Raw genomic sequence first — 19,256 nt, forward strand, 5'->3', positions numbered from 1 at the left:
AGGCTGCAGTATTGATCTGCTGAGGAAAAGATCCTTTTTTATTCCCGATGAACAAAAGCAAATGATCTTATCTAAATCAGACTTAAAATTAGTCTGGCTCACAATAGCTGGTATTTACTCTTGTAGATGCACAACTGGGGAAAAAAGAATCAATGCTGGACAAGATATTTAAAAATAATCTTACAGGAGGTAGACTTTCATTGCATTTCAACATTTCTCGACTTAGTTGTCAACATCAATACAGCGAATTATTTTTTTTAATTAATCAGCATTTATTTCTTGTTTTCTATTAAAATATCAAATTATCATTAAAACAAATTTAATCAAGAAAACAATATAGAATATAGAGTACAATACAATCTGAATATATTTTTAAATATACATAAATATATGGCTTAATTAATATATAATTGAATTTATACATTTGCATGTTTAATATATTCTCAATTTAATGTTTATGTTTATATATATATATATATATATATATATATATATATATATATATATACATATACATATATATATATATATATATATATATAAAGAATTCTGCCAATGATGCAAGAAAAACAAACTTAATTCAATAAATATTCTCGGAGAAAAAAATATTAATATTTTATGCAATTATGCTTGCTATGTAATGCGTATTGTTTAAAAGATACTACTTACTGGATGACAAGACAATACTGATTAAGAGTTTTCAGTTAAGTCTTTGTCTTCACAAATATTTATAGTTTTTTTCATTCAAAACAAACAAGTTTGAGGCATTCCACAGCACACTTTTTTATTAAAGCCATGAGAGTAACCTTGAATTCCTTTGGAGTTTATTCAAAAGAGGAGCATTAGTGTAAAATCATGGAAGGAACTAAACGTTCTTCAAAACTCTCCTTTGAACCTTATCGTCTAGATGCCCTTTCTCAGACGCAAAGATCACAAACCCCATGCCTTTGTTCCTCTTATTAAGCCTTACCAATGCACACCGGCCTTTCTCTTTCCCTCTTTCTCTATGCCTCTTCCCTTTTGCTCGGAGGCAAAAGGCAGGAATTTAATTGAATTTCAGGGCTTTTAATGTCTGCATCAGGATAATCAAAGCAAGCCAGTCTGGAGTTTATCATGACCTTGGGAGCATCAGCAAGGCCACGTTCACAGAGATAGCCATTGTACTCAGCCTTAAAAAAAAAGAGAAAACCAAACAGTATTGCACAGGACTGTTTGCCTTTGAAGCTCAGTCGGTCAGAAGACATAATGAAAAATTATGAAATAGCAAAGATGCTGCTTCTAAACTTCTAAACTGGCTGGTAATGTCAAAAAAATCAGAAACAGAGCACTTCAAGGTTATAAAGTCACAGTAAAAATTAAAACAAATCTAGTCTTTATCTCAAAGAAGTTGCAAGTAATCTACTAACTGGAAATTACAGCTTTAATCCAAAACCTAGAAGACTAAACATGTTGGCAGGAAGCATAAATGTCCTTAGCAAACAAATATTGCTTAATAATCTGTTTTTAATTAAATGGAATGAAATGGAATGTCTGTTTTTCAGTGTTAAATGAAATGTTTATTTATATTGAATATAATTCTCATTAAGTATGTCGCAATGCATTCTGGGATGTGATGCTACTTTACATTTTGGCTAAAACTAAGCAATTTGAGAAGAAACCAAATTAATTTGTTTACCGTTTGGATCAGCCATTATGTTGGAAGCCTGCTTACGCTTTAAAATGCTGTCTCCGTTGGGAGCCAACTAAGTTTTGGAAGCTAAACAGATACATATGTTAAATATATAGTTCATACATTATAGCTGGTTGAAAACTGTCATTAAAATGTGAAGGCTGTTGTTCCTTGTCCTTAATCATGCAAAAACAAATTGTTCTCTCAACAGCCTTTTTAATAAGAAAGTGTGTAACAACCGCCAGAGAAGAATGGAGTAGAATTCAGAATAAAACCCCTGTTACCTTGGGGCCCGGAGCACAATTTGATTAAAAGTTTGTTTTTCTTCCCTCTCCTCAGTTACGGAGGGGGCGCGTCGATGCAGCACTGACAGTTAATTGGACTTGGCAGGGCCAGGAGTTCATTCGTCAGCATTGTGTGGGGTTTGCCAGAGAGGAACAGGACAATCAATGTCCCACAGGACGGCCAGTAATCAGTGCAACACTACCATGGAGTGCAGGGTTAAACATCAGGAGACTGCAGGTGCAGGAGGATCCGAGGCAGCATACCGCTAATACTATAACCCCCCACCCCACCACCACCTACCTCAACATCATAATCAGCCAAACACACCGGACACCGCAGAGGCAAGGCATCATGGGGTAGTACCCCAAGAACAAACAAGCAATATCACTATTTATTGTACTTTACACTACCAGGAACAGACTGAGATACCAAAACTTCTTTGGAAGTCATTTGAGGCATAATAAATAAATAAATATGTATCCCTTAACCATAAAAGGTGAGTAGATGCAAAACATAGTGCAAATTTACATAAAACATATATATTATATGTATTATTATTTCTGAATACTGTTAACAAAAATAAAGATAAAACTATCAAATGTATATATACACATATACACTTTGGAAACTAACTAATTACTAATTACTAAAACTATAACAAAACAAAAATTAGAAATGCAGTATTTAGAGAAAAAACTATTGTAATTACAAAACAAATTTGTAAATACTAAACCAAAAATGAACTCAAAATATTAATAAATTGTAGTATGTACTCATTGCATTTAAAGTATACAGAAATAACACTGACACACATACATATTGCAAAAATAATTGCTGTAAGTTAAGACATCATCATACAGGTGAACAAAATTTCCTTTTGGTAGGAAAAAAATAGCTCAAATAATTTTGAAAACATCACTATTAACAATAGCAATTCTGATTAATTGGTTTGTCTCATTTTCCATCATTCCATCTTTTTCCATAGCCAAAATGTTTTCAAAGTATCAAAATTAACTTGAAGTTGACACATCAAGGACAAGCAGGGCAAACTTTACAGTAGCTCTTTATTTGCACCCTCTTAGGCTCCATCGTGTTCATTGCCATTATGCAATCAAGTTATAATTAAAAAAAAGTTTAAGTGCCTGAGGTTAGCCAGACTTTTCTGCAATAAAAAATACTTGAAATTACAGCTGTGCATCTTCATCTTAGAAAAGTTTAAGAATTCAAACGGTACTACAAAAGGCAAAGAAATGACCCAACAATAATCCACATAAAGAATACCTGCGGTGACTGCAGGTACCCTTGAAATCAAGGCCTAGATACTTGAGCGGGGGAATGTGCTCCACAGCTCCATTAGACAGAGAATCCGGTTCCCTTTCCTGCCTTCACCTCATCACAACATGACCTCTAATGCCAAGAGCAATTTCTGCTCAGAGGCTGGAGAATTAACATCACAGCGAGTAAAGAGATCATCAAACGTAATGATCAATGAAATAAATTGAATCCTGTAGCGCTAAACTTCATAAACATGGAAATCAACCCCAAAATCAAGTGTGACTCAGACTATGAAATGACCACAGCAGAGCCCGGCCCTACATTAGTATGCTGCAAGCAGCTTGTGGTTGCCCTGTCATCACAACATTTTAGCTATTTTAGACCCCACAAAGAAGTGATAGAGCTTTTCAATTACGCAACCTAAAGGCTTTTTAGACTACGGATAACATTCTAGATTCTGGCTTTATGTCCTTTGTGGACATCTATTTGATGGTTATATCTAGCGAAGGGAGGCATAAATGATTCCTGTGCAATCACAGACGCTGCTATCATCTCCGACACTCATCAAAATAGCTGGACCTTTTCTAAAAAGCCTTCATTCGAGAAAGCCGCTGACTGTTTTCAGGGAAGATATTGCTGTTATCAACAATGTGCAGTACGGAAATAATCACGGCAGAGAAATATGCATCCTACAATAGGCCGTATGGGACATTATTCTAAAATTAATTGTGATTGAATACAACAAAAGGCTGATGAAAAAACGACTTTCCTGGTGGGAAAGCAAAAATGCATTCAGGGCTGAGCTATACAATAGCATAGGGGTAGTTTTGGGGACTTCTGTGAGAGAGTGGCCTATAAAGAGGGCACAGGGTTTGGCCCATTACAGCTGGTCAATTAATAAGTGTGAACAGTAGGGAACAATCACATGGCCTTCTCAACTCCACCGATAGCCATTAAAAACACTACTACAGTGATTTATATAACCAATTTATTTAAAAACACATCATCTATCAATGCTCTAATCACACAAACTCACACACACCTTGAATCCTGAATGATTGGAGCAAACTCCCTTCAAGGACTTTCAGCCGTTTCTCTATTATATTTTTATTCCATCCTCATCCAGAGAGTTTCGGGGTCAGTCACAAACAGTAGCCCCCAGTCCCTCGCTTTTGACAACAGAGACGCAGCGCTGGCTCATAAGTGAGCAGTCTGCAAGGCTCGAGGGGCTGAACTTTGAGACTGCAGACACACACACACACACACACACAAACACCTGGGCAGTGTTGAGGTCACCGAGCGAATCTCACTCCCTCGCCACCTTTCACAGCACGCTTTGATTCTTCAAAGTCTGAGAAAAGTCTGTATCGATGGCAATTTTTCCAAAGGTGCAGGTTTGGACCGTGAGAAAGTGATGCCGTCTGGCTTTTTTAGGAAACCCTGTATAAAGCGAGCGATCACATTCAGTTAGCTGTATAATGAGGTATCCCACTGATTTAGTTTTGTTTTTCCTCCAGCACGGTAAAAATGATTTGTGCTTACAGATGAGACAGATGAGTTGTCACCATGTTTGGAATGTGCAATTAGCGTGAGTGATCAAGTTCTTGACTTTTCTGTCACCTTTTTTGATTTTGCATTAACACCACTAGACCAGTAGAAGGACGAACACTAAAAGGCCAAAAGTGTGTGGACACCCGAACAACACACCTATATCTATATACTTGGTGGGCATTTAATTTAAAAAACATGAGAGTTTATAGATTTGGTCTTGCCTTTGAAGCTAGTTTCCACTCATCTGGGAAGGTTTCCAATAGATTTGAGAACTTGGCTGAAGGGGCTTTCTTTTAAAGGTACATTTCGGAAGATGTTTTGGGGCAAAACTTAATGAATTTTGAGCAAATACGTAACAAAATCATCTGTGTTCAAAACCTGTGTTCTTAACCTGGTTCAATATGGTAAGTCTATAATAATGATTTGAATTTAAAGGAGTCATGAATTGAGAGATTTCAAATAAATCAAATTTCCATAAGTTAGTCCTTTAAGTTTCAGAACTCAACATTAAGCAGATTTTATTAAAGCCAAGCTGCCAAAATGACCTGTTTCATCTCAATAAGACGCCATGGTGCGATGAAAGACGGTTTCTGCAGAAGATCAACTCCTACTTCTACATCATTACCTCTTCAGTTTGCCCACTGATTCAAGCATATAGTAGGAGTAAATACATTCCAGACCTTCAGTAAGTCACTGTTCATTTGTTCACTTCATTTTACTCCGGCTGCTTTTAAACAAGACACATTTCTACAGGCTTTTTAGAGAGACTGAAACGAAAAGAGAAATGCTGACTAGATTGGATCAGACAGTAATGTCACAACACAAGTGTGACTATTGTGTCACTATTGCTTTGTCAGTTACAGATCATTTGATACGAGCGTACAACACAGCAGTGTCCATCTATTATTTTAATATGCAAAACTGTTGAATGTGGCATGCCTCTCAAAACATGTTTCAAAGAGAAAACAGGATAGAAAATAGCCTATTACTACTAAAATATGTTTTTTGATGTAAAAAGATAAAATCATTGGAGAGGTATGGAATTTGCCACTGGAAGATCGAGTTTTGACATTTTGATTAAAGTTGTGATTATACGGAAATAGCAGAAGATCTTTCTTTAGTATTGTGAGTCTTGGTTGGAGCTAAACTCTGTAGCACATTGGTCCTCCAGGACAAGAGTTGAGGAACCCTCGTTTAATGTTTTTTTGCTGAACATACAAACATACAAAAAATTATCCAAAAAGCAAAAGATATAGTAAGCAAAACTAGGGCCCTATGAGTTCTACGATGTGTAAAACTTCGACGGAATTGCAGTCATAAAAATAGAATTTACTGTATAACGTGGAATGCCATGGAATTTATCAAATTTTGGATGAATCTTTGAATATTAAACTGCAAAAATGGCATTAAAATATGAATTCTGAATGTTGTGCGTGTCTCTGTGTGATTGAATGGTGAAGACACGCAGTACCAGAAAAAGTATTTACCAGAACATTTCAAATACACAACAAATGAAAATAAATAAATAAAATAATAATCTTTTTTTTCATGAAATCAATTAATTAAAGGTGCTTTTGATTATTAAAATTTAATCGAACCATTAAAATTGAATCCTGAAAATTTCATTGTGTAATAAATCATGTAAGTTTTAAGATTTCAATTAAATAGACATGCTTTCTGATTCATTATTTTTAATTTAACCGTTAAAATGGAATCCAGAAAACAAAATTGTGTATGTTTTATGATTTCAATGAATTAGACATGCTTTCTGATAAAAATATAGTCTAGAAAAAAGTTTTTTTTTTTGAAAATAAATAAAAATAAAAACTGAATTTGGGAAGATTTACAGTATAGGTCCACATAAAACTAAAATGTATACTTGTTTAAATAAGTGTAAAATGTAAACAAGAAAAACCCTTTTAATAAGATTAAGAATGTATTTTAAAAAAAGCTGATATACAGTACACAGCTAATACCAAAATAAAACCCACCGATCCATTAATTCATGATTAAATCTAATAATAGATCTATAAATCAAAATTAAAAAATAAACTTACCATAACATCAGCGATTAATTTAACGAAAAGTAAAATCAATGAATGGCCGTGTCACCTGCACTGCAATTACCTTTCCAATTATTCCAAAGGTGTACAGTGAGGTTCAGGTCACACTCTGTGCAGATGAGTCAAGATCTTTCACACTCTGTAAACCATTTATTTTTGCACCTTATTTTGTGCACACGGGGACGGCCGGTCATGCTGGAACAGAAAGGTATTCTACTTATAGCAATGGCTGAAAACCAATTAATTAGAAGCAGATTTACACATACCTTTTGGCCACCATGTAATGTATATGTATAATGTATACATCTCCTTTCCTTACTCTCTTACATAAAGAGCCTCACACATATATATATATATATATATAAAACAAAGGCAATGAAGCTCTTATGAGTGTGAGCTGAGAGCACTTCCTGGTGCGAAGTGTCTGTATTTGGAGCTTTTGAGAGCACAGCAGCAGCAGTGCTGAGAGATTAAAGGAGGCAAAGAGAGGAGAGAATAGGGAATGAGAGAATGATTTATTTAACTGCTTTGTAGATGACAGAGGAGAGTCGGCGAGAGTGTGTCCTTCTTTCCTGCCAGCTTTCCCTTCTTGCCCTCTCTTGAACACTGAATAGGTCTGTGATTTCTTTGTGGTGTTTGCTCCTTCTATGTAAATTTTCATCTCTGCCTTTTTCCCCCAACTTTAATCACTCCATCCATCTGTCGCATTTAATCCAATTCAGTTAAATTCAAAGTTCAGTTACATTCAAGTCGCTCTCTCACTTTGACGGCGTATCATGTCAACGTACTTGTGTCGGATCTGGAATGGCACCATCTGTTTGAGGGCTTCTGTTGATAAATGAGGTGTCGTGAGCAGGTGAGCCCCGAGGCCCCCCGCGACCCCTTCCCTTGCACTTCTCCTTCCTTCAAGCCCTCACACGTTTCTTTCACATCATCACAACCTGCACTTATGCGAGAAAATTGCCTCCTAAACACTTCCCAAGACAACTGCCATTAGAAGTCATTAGTTGAGAGTGAGCTGCATAACTACCATCTCAACCTGGCTCAACCAAACAGTCAGTCCGAGGGACTGCATCACAGTACGTACATTCCCATCTGAAATGAATCAGCTGAATAACAGTATAGAAGATAAAAAGGTAAGTGAAGTGTTAAAAATAAGCACTGGTTGCTATGATTTGTACATGAAAGCTGATCACTCTTAAACCGCTTATTTTCACCTAAATGAAATAATGTTTTGCTCAGTTGCCAATAGGTCCTGCTGTTTGTTGCCATGGCAGTCAAGCTGCCACAGAACCTGACAATTATATTCTGCAATGCAAATGTCCCACTCTACACCCTAACTGGGCAATGTGGGGGAAAAATCACGAAATATTGTGTAACTTCACAGAGAATCTCATTAGCACTGCGCACAGTTCACAGTTTACAATTTGCAAAAAAATACATAAAATTAATAAAATTCTAAAATAATATTTACATACATTTAATATACAAACAATTTGATTTATTTCAGTAAATACAGTATTTAATGGAATTGATATTACTGAAAAGGACAGACAAGACAAAATAAAATAATATTATAATATTAAAAACAATTATATAAATAAATATATATTTAAATATATAAGAAAAGTAAAGCTGTCATTTTTAAGTGAGAAAAAAGTGAAGTGAAAAGATAAACAGCCTGAAAACCTTTCAAATGTTTTGATGCCAAGCATTCACCAATTTGACAAAAAAAGATTCAAAGAATCATGTGAGACTGAAATAATGTCTGCTGAATTAAGTTTTGGCAAGACAGAAATAAATTGCATTTCAAAATATAATATGTTTTTAATTCTAATAACATATAACACAATATTAGTCTTTTACTGTATTTTTTATTAAATAAATGCAGCTTTGGCTGTCCCCAATTTGAAAACCCCAGGCTTACAAAATATTACAGTATTGGTTGCTTGTTGATAGTCCTATGTGTAAAGTAAATGCTTTTGACCTGCAAACATCAAACATAACTAGAACATGCATACATCTGAAAATGAACACCTACTGTATCGAGGCAGCTTTGCCTTCCCATTTCAGACTTTCACTGCATGCCACTGCTACAAATGCTGTCCCATGCCATGAACAAACACATTTGATTGACTGCGCTAAACCAGAATAAAATATATATGCATGTATGTTGATGTGGGTGTAGCTCTCATTTCCATGTTTATTCATATTTAATAAAAGCTTTGGGCCAAGCTGGCATGCATGTTTCAGACCATAATGACAAACTAGAGACGGAAAAAGATGTAGCCATCATAAAGACTGCAGCTGCTGAGATACTGTATCAAAATCTATTACTCAACATCCATCCTCACCCCAGGCTAATCAATATGAAATAGAGAAATCTGTAGATGCATTCTGGAAAAAACTCCCCAAACGCAGCATTCTCTTTGGTCCTCCAGTCCAGCTTTAATTCTCACGCTTTGAACAAATTATCAAATAGAATGAAACTCTGTTGCCAAAGCAGCAGAAATAAATTTGAGACTGGAATCTGAAATAGACTGTGTCAGACGAGTGCTTCACTGTAAGAGCATAATTCGGATTTGTGTGAAAGCATTTATGTCGCCGATGACCTTGCAGTGACTTTCAGCACCTGAAGCTTCCGGGACGGTCCGAGGTTATATCTCGCATTTGCAGTCTGACAAATGTGACGGCTACATTGTCTTTAGGCAATGGCAGATTGACCTCAGCGGGAGTGAAATGACAGGCCTCTTCTACTCACCTCCCTCCCTCTCTTTCTCATTCTTTCATTTAATTTCTATCCCTTCATCCTGGGTGATAAGCTCCACCTTCCAGTTTTCATTTCTGACCCAAATAGCAGACTCCTAGTGGGTGCTGCTCCAGTAACGCCAGCCAGCCTCTTTGATGCTGCTCCAGAGCATCAGCGCAAAGCTCGTCACTTCAACTCTCAAGCTCTTCAGTTGCCCAAAAGCAGCTCTGTTTTTCATAACCATATCATCCCTATTGCTTAGCATTATCCTATATACTCCATTCATTCAGCATGCACATAATACTCGGCTTTATCTCACTCTCATACCTTCTCATTGACTCAACCGGCAGGCATTTGTGCCAGTGACCCAAAGCCCTGATTGTGATTAACGATTTATGACTATTTGTCTCTATTCGCTCGCAGGATCCTGATGACAGAATCCACCCCAGGACAGTCGACGTTCCCAGCATTCATGAAAGAGAAAGGGAGAAGAGAAATTTACCTTGAATGGCCAAAAAAAAAAAAGATGCACCGTTTATGTACGAGTGAAAAAAGAGGTCAGATTTAATTTAAAAATTGGCTCCCATTCCTCATTTCTACAGATGAAAGCTCATAAATGAAAAAGCCTGGCCTAACGCCCGGTATGGAAATATGAAAGTTATGAATAATGCTTCTGTCTCAATCACCGGGTCTGTTTTAATAAGGTGGATTAGTACAGAACAGCAGCTGCTCAGAAGAATGAGTGGTCCTCACACAGAGATACTCAGGGGAGGATCTTGAGCTTTAGAGGTGGGTTCCTTTCCTCTGTTGCCCACTGCTAAAACTCACATGTAAAGTGTAATATAGAAAATCGGTCTGGGTCATTAGTGCCGGTGGTGTCTTTGCCTCCTTTACTGTGGCTGGTGCCTCAAAAGAAAGCTGCTGATTTACAGACTGTTGGTAATCATGAAATGGCTCCTTTGTTAATGAAAATGGCCATAGAGCCATGCACAACCTTTTGCAACCATCATTCACCGGCAGCGAGCGAGCCACAACCAAGCCGGAAAACTTAATGAATCGGATCAAAACACACATCTTGAATGAGAAAATTTGCGTCATGTCCATTGACGAGATCTTGTACATCAGTTATCGATGCTGGACTAAAAACGACTAAGACATTATTAACGTGCCTACATTAGCACAGATCAGCAAGGTCAAGAAGTTTGCACCCCTGCTGTTCCTAACATGAAAGAACTTTAGTTTGTTGTCCCTTTTTCCTTCAAGTTTCTCAACACATAAATATTAAACAAGTCGATACCGCTTTCTCTCTCAACCTCTAGTCTCTCCTACTACCTGCTTTTTCATCATTTAGTTGATTAGAGAGTCAATGTCGATGGCTTCCTATTTTGTCCCGCAATGTTTCAGCCACTGAGGTAAAGGCCTGTTAACCAATTCATCTTGAGGATCCAATGACAGTCTGTTTGTTTTTCACATGCAGATTGATTCTACCCTGTGCACTACTTATCATTTTAATTATGATAAAGACCATTTCATCAAGTACTGGGGCAAGAAAACAGGCCAGCTTCGTCTAATCCATCTATCCATTCACCTGTCCACCCACCCCATCCATCCATCCCACCTCCATCAAACTATCAATCCAGCAATCAACCCATCTATTCAACCATCCACTCTTCTATTCATTGGCCCATCCATCATCTATCACCCTGACTAGCTTTGTATTGAATAGGGTTGGAACAACTAATCAAAAAAACTGATAAACAATAATCAAAATAGTCAATGAGGAGTTTAGATTAGACTTTAAAATAGTAGTAGTAGCAGTTTTACAAAACTGCAAAAATGGCAAAACATGCAGCAAGAGACAACATACTTTTTACTCTTATATTGATTTTTCAGAACAGTTTCTAGCATTAAGCAAGCAATTGTTGCTGTCACTTTCAAACTCTAAATACTTCACATGACAAGCTTGTCAATCAAACAGAGAGGAAAAAAAAGCACAATTATTTTGGACAAAACAATTCATCATTGGATTTCACATTTAGGTTTTAAATGAACCATAATGAATTTACATCCTATACATGAAGCAAGTAATTTGATGTTGTAATTGTGGTCTGTATAATGTATGCAAAACACTGAGTGCAAATAAATGTGTAAAATTCATGATAAAGATAAAAACACAGTTTGAAAACAGTCAAAATAACCATTAAATGATCTAAATAAAATTCTAAATGAATAAATAAAAATATAAAAATATAAGAGCCAGAAAAAAGAAATAAAATAATGATTTTCTATATATATATATATATATATATATATATATATATATATATATATATATATATATAATCATTATTTTATTTCTAAATACACACACACACACACACATTTTATTATTATTATTTTTTATTACACAGCTCTCTGGAATACTAATTCAAACACATCTACCATCATTTTGCATTTTTACTTTAAAATGAAACCAGAGGAATTCAGTATTAATAGTAGGCTTGTGGTAATATTGTAGAAGTGTTCATCTTGTTGGCATAATACCACTGTTATAGATTTAAGGCAATAAAAAATTTAGATTTTAAAATGCCTCCTTCTCAAATAACAATTCAAGTCCTCAAGAACATTATGCCTTAAACGTCCGTCTTGTATAAAGTGTGTCTACGTTCAATGACATTTGTTAGGAACAGTGGTTCTTTTTTTGGCATATTTGGTTTTAAAAAGCTAAGAAAATATTTAAACTAATTTTTCTACTATTTTCTGTATATTTATTTAATATGTGGCAAGTAGCTATGTAATAAGCTGGATAACACACTATTTTGGGGACAATTAACAAACTGGCAGAACATGGAATAATTCCATAGTCAGAGAAATAACTTATCAAAATAGTGTTTTTCCACCCAGAGCCTTAGCCTAAGAAGTAACTTGTTGATTGCACATTTCATTCGTCCTTCATGATTTCCAGCTTTACTTTTTAATACAGCTGGCAAAAGAAGAGAGGGGAGCGAGTAAGTGAGAAACATGGTAGCTTTGCAGTGGTGTCTGGGGACTGGTGCAGCCATTAACTATGTGAGAGTGAGAGGGCCTTAATGAAGTGAACTGTGCTCTCCGAGTTAATGAGAGAGTGAACTCACCACTAGAGCAGTCCAGTCCTCCCCAGCCTGGCTCACACTGACATGTATCAGGAGACACACACCGACCATGGGCACACTCCTCGGTACATCGTGCTATCAGAGAGAAAGGAACAGGAAGACAAAGAATGCTTTAAACACAGCAGAAATAGAAAAGGATTCTGGCAAAACACTTTGCAGAGAGTAAATGGAGCTTGAGGTCCAAACACAAATAATTTGTTGGATGGATCTCGCATAAGACAGGAATGTGAATTAGCACAGGATGCTATCCAGACACTGCAGGTCTGGACCTCCCGCAAGACATAATTTAGCTGCCCGCAAATGTCTGCTGATGTGCTGATATGGAGGCTAATGACTACACTGGCCATTTTCCAAAGATGGCTGTCAACGATGCCTCCTCGCTAGTGCTGTCGAACACAGCAGAGGAAAGCACTTCTCATGGTCGCACGTTTAAAATACTCAATCTGACCACAAGCTAAATGATTTCCTAAGAGATTGAGCCCTTGGTCAACATCTCAGTTTATCACGTGAACCAGTTGTTCAGTGCAAAACGAGCCGACGTAAGCAGCCACAGCCACAAGGAAACAAGCTGTAAATCCCTCCAAATTTGATCAGCCTGCACTTTGCCACAATACTCTAGCGCAGCGCCAGCCAGCCTTCGTGCTGTTTACCAAGTGTGCAGTTTTCTTGATCATTCCTATTGAACAACACAGCATCCAATTGATTGTCTGTAGCATTAGTATTCCTGCCCTGGCCCTCGCATTCAGTCAGATATTTGGATTCGGACGCGTAATAAAATGACCTACATGGAGTTTTTGCCAGTCTTCTTTTTTTTTTTTACTTTTTCAGGATGATGAAAAAGATGAATTAGAGGGAAAATATGTTAGCGTTAAGAATGAATAATGCTTAAGGGAGTGAAGGTCACCTGGCCAGCAGGACTCAAACCGACAGGCTCTTATCGGAGTCAGGAAACAGTCGACCCCCAAAGCTTCTGGAACAATCCACTTTGATTGGAATCAGCAGTGACTCTCCAAGTATAGGAGGAAGAGAGCATGTACTACTAGAGATTTAAGCGTGAAGAAGGTAACAAAAATGTGTCAGATGCTATGGTATGTGCTTATCTTTGACCATGAAATATGTGAAGGTTGGTTATATAAATAACAGAAAGCTAATGTGGCCAGTCATGCATTCCGTTGAAAGAAACCTGATAAACACAATGTGATGACCAGCATTTATCTTGTCCGGTTAATACGCATATTATGATTCTCTTGGAAAACAGTGAGAGAAGTCTCCCCTAACCTTTTCTAACCTAAATACAAGCTCAAAAGGTAATGAATTCAGGTTCTCATAAGTGTTATATAGCAATACAGTGGAGTGCGTGTTAATCTGAATAAATCAATTCAGAATGAACTAAGGGATTGGTACTTGGGCTTCTTTCCCCCCCTTCTACTCCAATGTGTTCCTCCAAACCACACAAGAGCCACTCAGTAAGGAGCTATATTTCAAGTTCTGTCACGTTCACAGGAGCCCCGAAGTATGACACAAATCTTAAATGTCAACACTTCGGGAACAGTGAATTATTTTGGCAAAAGCTGCCCACACATTTCGTGGTGCTTATGATAATCTGGTTTTTACCAGTAAATTGTTTTGAAATATTACAATGCATTTTTATACGGAGGGAAAGGGCTGCAGATTTCTTATATTTTAAAGTATGAAAAAGAGTATGATGTTATGTATTTAAAATGCACTGTACACGAATTAAGGTTTCTAAATGAATCAGCTAATGATACTTTTATACCATGTGAAAAGAAATCTTAATTTTTTTAATTTTCACACTCCCACTTAACCATTAACCATTAAATAACAACCATTAGTTATATACATGCATATGTAAGTATGCACTAATAATAGAATAGTGACTAGAACATCAGCAATTCTTCACAGATCCAACAATATTCATAGTATTTACTTTGACTTTTCTTTGTTTTATTATTGGGCAAAATTGTTGGTTGTCATGGAAATGACAGCACAGCTGTCTGACAATAATGATAAAAATGTAAATGTTATAATGGATTTTCATAGCTAAAATCGGAAAAATATTGAGAGTCTGGGTTAAAAAAATAAATAAATCTACACCTCACAGTGAATGTGACCTTCACATATCAAAAAGAAAGAAAAGTCAACTCCATAAAAGTGCCAGAAGTTGTTTGTATGCAGACATTGCAAATTACCTTCTTGGTTGAAAAAGTTGAAAAGAGCCTCTCAGAACTAATTTAAACATTTTTGTCATGCAAATAAATCACGCTCATAAGAGTGAATTAATGTGTGTGCATGTTTTGATTCTGGCACACACTAAAGCTGGCTGTATTAGGTAAAGGATGAGGCAGGACTTGCCCTCATTCCAGGCCAGCACGGCTATAGATTATTGCTCTTTCAGCCTTCACCTGGGCCCTCAATATTGGACATAAGCACAGGAAGGGGATGGGAGAGAGGGAGAATCCCAAATACCCAGAGGAAGGTGCTTAGAGCAGAAATGCTCCACACACAGAAAATGCTAAACCTGCCACTGGCAAATAATGCAGTATGGATTTACACAGCACTGAAAACCTGATATTCAAGCATGCCAGTTCTCCTCCATCTTAAGAAAAAAGAAAAATCCTTCGCATTTTGTGCTGACAAAGACATCAATTTGACTTCTTGAAATCAATGAAGCCACACAACGTGCTCAAAAGCGAGGTTTAAAAAAAACTCTGGTGATGAAATGATTGATTTTTGTTACAATCAGCAATTTCTGATCAGACAACAGAGAGAAAATGCTAATTTGTCACATCTTTTCAGCAAATTAAAATTAATTTATGTAACGTAGGTGAAAGGATAAAGCGTGCCTTCTCCCGAGAGCTGAATTGATGTACGTGTCTATAATACTTCAGAAAATAGGTCCTGCATTTTAATTAAAATTCAATGAATCTTCTTCCTTCCACACAGAAAAAGTCTATGTCTGCAGGCTGTGGTGAAAAATTACGTCTTTCATTTCGATAAAAGGCTAATCTCATTACACACTGGCGTTATCATACCGTGTAACAATAGAGCTAATTGTAATTGGCATGCATTATTACACCGAATACTCGTCCAGCCAAAGATTTAAACATACAGTTTGACAATCAGTCAATCATTTAACACACTAAATAATCCAAGGTTATTACTGTATGCATTTATCATAAAGGATCTGCTTTAAATCCTAGTACAGTGTTTTCATTTTAAATAACAAACCTAAAACAGGATTTGCAATCAAATATCTAATCCATCATTAAAACTAAGATGTGAATTCTACTTTGAGATGGTGCATGGGACTTCATTAGAGCATCTAATTCTCCAGCAAGAAGCTGCAGCATGCACATAGCATCATTAATACTGCATCACTAACTATTTGAGACTCCTCTGACCAGATGGTGTAAACTGCTTTGGCCCCATGTACGGCTTCCCTCTGCAAAAGCAAAGTCATTTTTGCTCAGTATGAGCAAGATTGCCTTCTCAATATTACATGCAAATAGTCCACACTTGCAAAAACAGTTGCTAGTGTTATGAGAGGAACAGACTCACTGGCTTTCTTCACTACTAAGTCCACTGACAATTTGGGATTGATAGGAGTAGTGCATGCAGGTTAAATGACTCACATGATGCAGGAACATAAAACAAGACAAAGTCTTGTTTGATTGACCTCCCTGTGGACACAGAAGGTAACCCGCAAACATGTTGCCTTCAAAGCGACTAGGCTGTGTTGGTTTAGGCCATTAATGAATTATGCCTTTAAAATACACCCAATGCACAAGGGACTGATTCAACTACGAAAGCAGCTCATAAAAGACCCATCCGAGAGGATAAACCCTGAGGTGTTCCGACGGAGAAGAAAAGCAAAGATACACATACATGTAATGAAAATGGCTTTAATACCTTTTCTTGTGCCGGTGAACTGAACATAGCTAGTACTACAAAGCTTTTAATCCTGCCAGTGAGAGCAGTAGGATTATTCACAGAGCAGATACAGCAAAATAAAAAATTAAATATGAAAACCCACAGACCTCTCTAAGGTGACCACACCATTGCACAAAAACACCTTATTAGACTTCTTGCTAGCACCTCACATACCAGGAAATTAAATGAAGTCTGAACAAAAAAATGAATGCCTAGATTAAAAATTATTTGTAACAATTTACATTTGTTGAAGACTTTGTACAGAGGTGTTTCCTCACTCATGGTTGTACAGGTAGCAAATGTCTGTCGACAAGTTTGGCCTGTGCACTATTTACTATATGTCTAACAAATATAGGCAAAAGTCCAGAAATTAAAGGGGTCATATGATGTGATTTAAGATTTTCCTTTCTCTTTGGAGTGTTACAAGCTCTTGGTGCATAAAGAAGATCTGCAAAGTTGCAAAGACTAAAGTCTAAAATCCAAAGAGATATTCTTTATAAAAGTTAAGACTAGTCCACGCCCCCTAAAACGGCTCGTTCTAACACGCCCCCACATCTCTACATCACTATGTGGGAAGATTTGCAAATGCGCAATTTCGTGGAGAAGCTGTGTTTCATTATGAAAGTGAAACTACTTTGTTTGACCTTCAAAAAGAGCATGATATCTGCTTCGTTGATCCGTGATGGTCCTGAGAAAATACATTAACTTTGTGCTGTGGATCGCCAGATTGGCTTTCACTGTGGAGGAAGTGGAGTCCAGCCTGGGGTTGTCACATGTGGATGCCACAACCCCCGGCCGCTCCTTCATCGAATCTGCAGGCCGTTCCTCATTATAGCCGCCGGCTGCTGCTCACTCTAGCCATGGGCCGTTCCTCACTTTAGCCCCTGGCTGTTCCTCACTCAGGCCGTGGGCCGTTCCTCGCTCTTTGTTAGGACAGTCTGGCACTTCTGACTCACGGTATGTGAGGTATAAGTAGGTTTACATATGTAAGGGAATTGCCACTGACGATTCAAAAGCGAGTTTTGAGCAGTGTAGAGTAGCACTTGTTGTTTGTTATATCTCCAATCACAAATGCAGACATGATTTTATGTTTATGTGGCAATATGCAACGCAACACGTAAAAAGACAGTATAAGTCATTATAATCAGTAATTATGTCCCAACTGGATGCAACAACTGCCTCATTAGTAATGGGTTTTATTGCTTTTGTCCTGTCATGCCGGTGTTCTGACCGGGACACACCATAACAGTATATGTTGAGGGGTGTAACATTTCCATCAAACGTTTAAAATGTTTGGCCAATCACAACGCACTGGATAGCTGGCTAATGTAAAAATCGAGCCTTGTAAAAATCAATGCATTTCAGAAGGCGGGGTTTAGAGGAGAAACAATAACGCACGTAAAAGACTGTCATGGAAGATAACTTGTTGAATTAAGTTGTTTTTGTTTTTTTCTTTGCGCACAAAAAGTATTTTCGTAGCTTCATAAAATTAAGGTTGCACCCCTGATGTCACATGGACCATTTTAACGATGTCCTTACTAACTTTCTGGGCCTTTAATGTGGTAGTGTCTTTGCTGTCTATGCAGGTTCAGAAAGCTCTTGGATTTCATCAAAAAATAACTAGATTTTTTGGTTTTCTGAAGATGAACTAAAGTCTTACAGGTTTGGAATTACAATTTCTGTGAAATTGTATTTTTGGGTGAAATACTGTATCCCTTTAATATTCACAATAAACAATTCTTCCGCCAAGTAATTAGCCTGAAAGGTTGCATGTTAGGTAGCCTCATTGTGCAGCTGATCAACTGATTTGATCTATTTTACCAATCAGATTTGGAACTACTCGTTTTATAAAGTATATCTTAGTCAACTCCATGTTCAGCCATGTTTTAAACAGCACAGAGGCAATAAACATACCATGAGGTCACTGAGGGGAAAAAAATTATGCCTACCATCTTCTCCACAGATGGTGTGGTTCCATTACAGCAACAACTGTTAACATGAAATTGTTGCAGCTATTGTGTGGTAATGAGAACATTATTGATTATTGTCATTGCCTTCTCCCACTCAGACCACCAGACAATGTCAAAACTGATCCCTATCCCAGCTGCACCTAATCCCATGGTTGTTAGCAGTGCCTTCAGGCTACAGACAGAGCTGGACACAATCCCACTCAATAAGGACAGAAACACAAGATCAACTTTATCTTCAACAGACCATAGTCACTCTCATTCAGCCATAAAAAAATTCCTGTTACTAAAGGTCATTGTTGAAACCTCCTCCTTTATACAATGACCTTTAGTAACGAAAGAACAACATCTGGTGAACAAGCTGTTGATTTACAAGAGGGTTACAATGTATGTATTACTCTCTTTTTTCACTTATTGTTCAATATTATAAATTTCATTAAAAAAAAAATCAAGAGGATTTGGTAATTTGGTCAATCAGTTTAATTATAACAACTGAACAATAGTGAACCCCAAAATTAAAATAGCATCTTCATTTACTCACGTTCAAGTATTTATTTTCGTATTTTTTTTTCTGTGCAATTCTAAATTCAAAAC

General features: G+C 36.9%; 1 protein-coding gene across 1 annotated transcript in view; it reads right to left on the reverse strand.

The window, feature by feature from the left end:
• megf11 (multiple EGF-like-domains 11) overlaps window positions 1-19,256 on the reverse strand; it is a 103,235-nt gene that overhangs the window by 56,779 nt on the left and 27,200 nt on the right. Inside the window, exon 6 of the mRNA XM_052582094.1 lies at window positions 12,727-12,819. Within this exon, the coding sequence (XP_052438054.1) occupies window positions 12,727-12,819 (93 nt within the window). The remainder of the gene's footprint in view (window positions 1-12,726; window positions 12,820-19,256) is intronic.

Source organism: Carassius gibelio, chromosome B18 (genome assembly GCF_023724105.1).
Source record: "Carassius gibelio isolate Cgi1373 ecotype wild population from Czech Republic chromosome B18, carGib1.2-hapl.c, whole genome shotgun sequence".
NCBI classification, from domain to species: Eukaryota; Metazoa; Chordata; class Actinopteri; order Cypriniformes; family Cyprinidae; genus Carassius; species Carassius gibelio.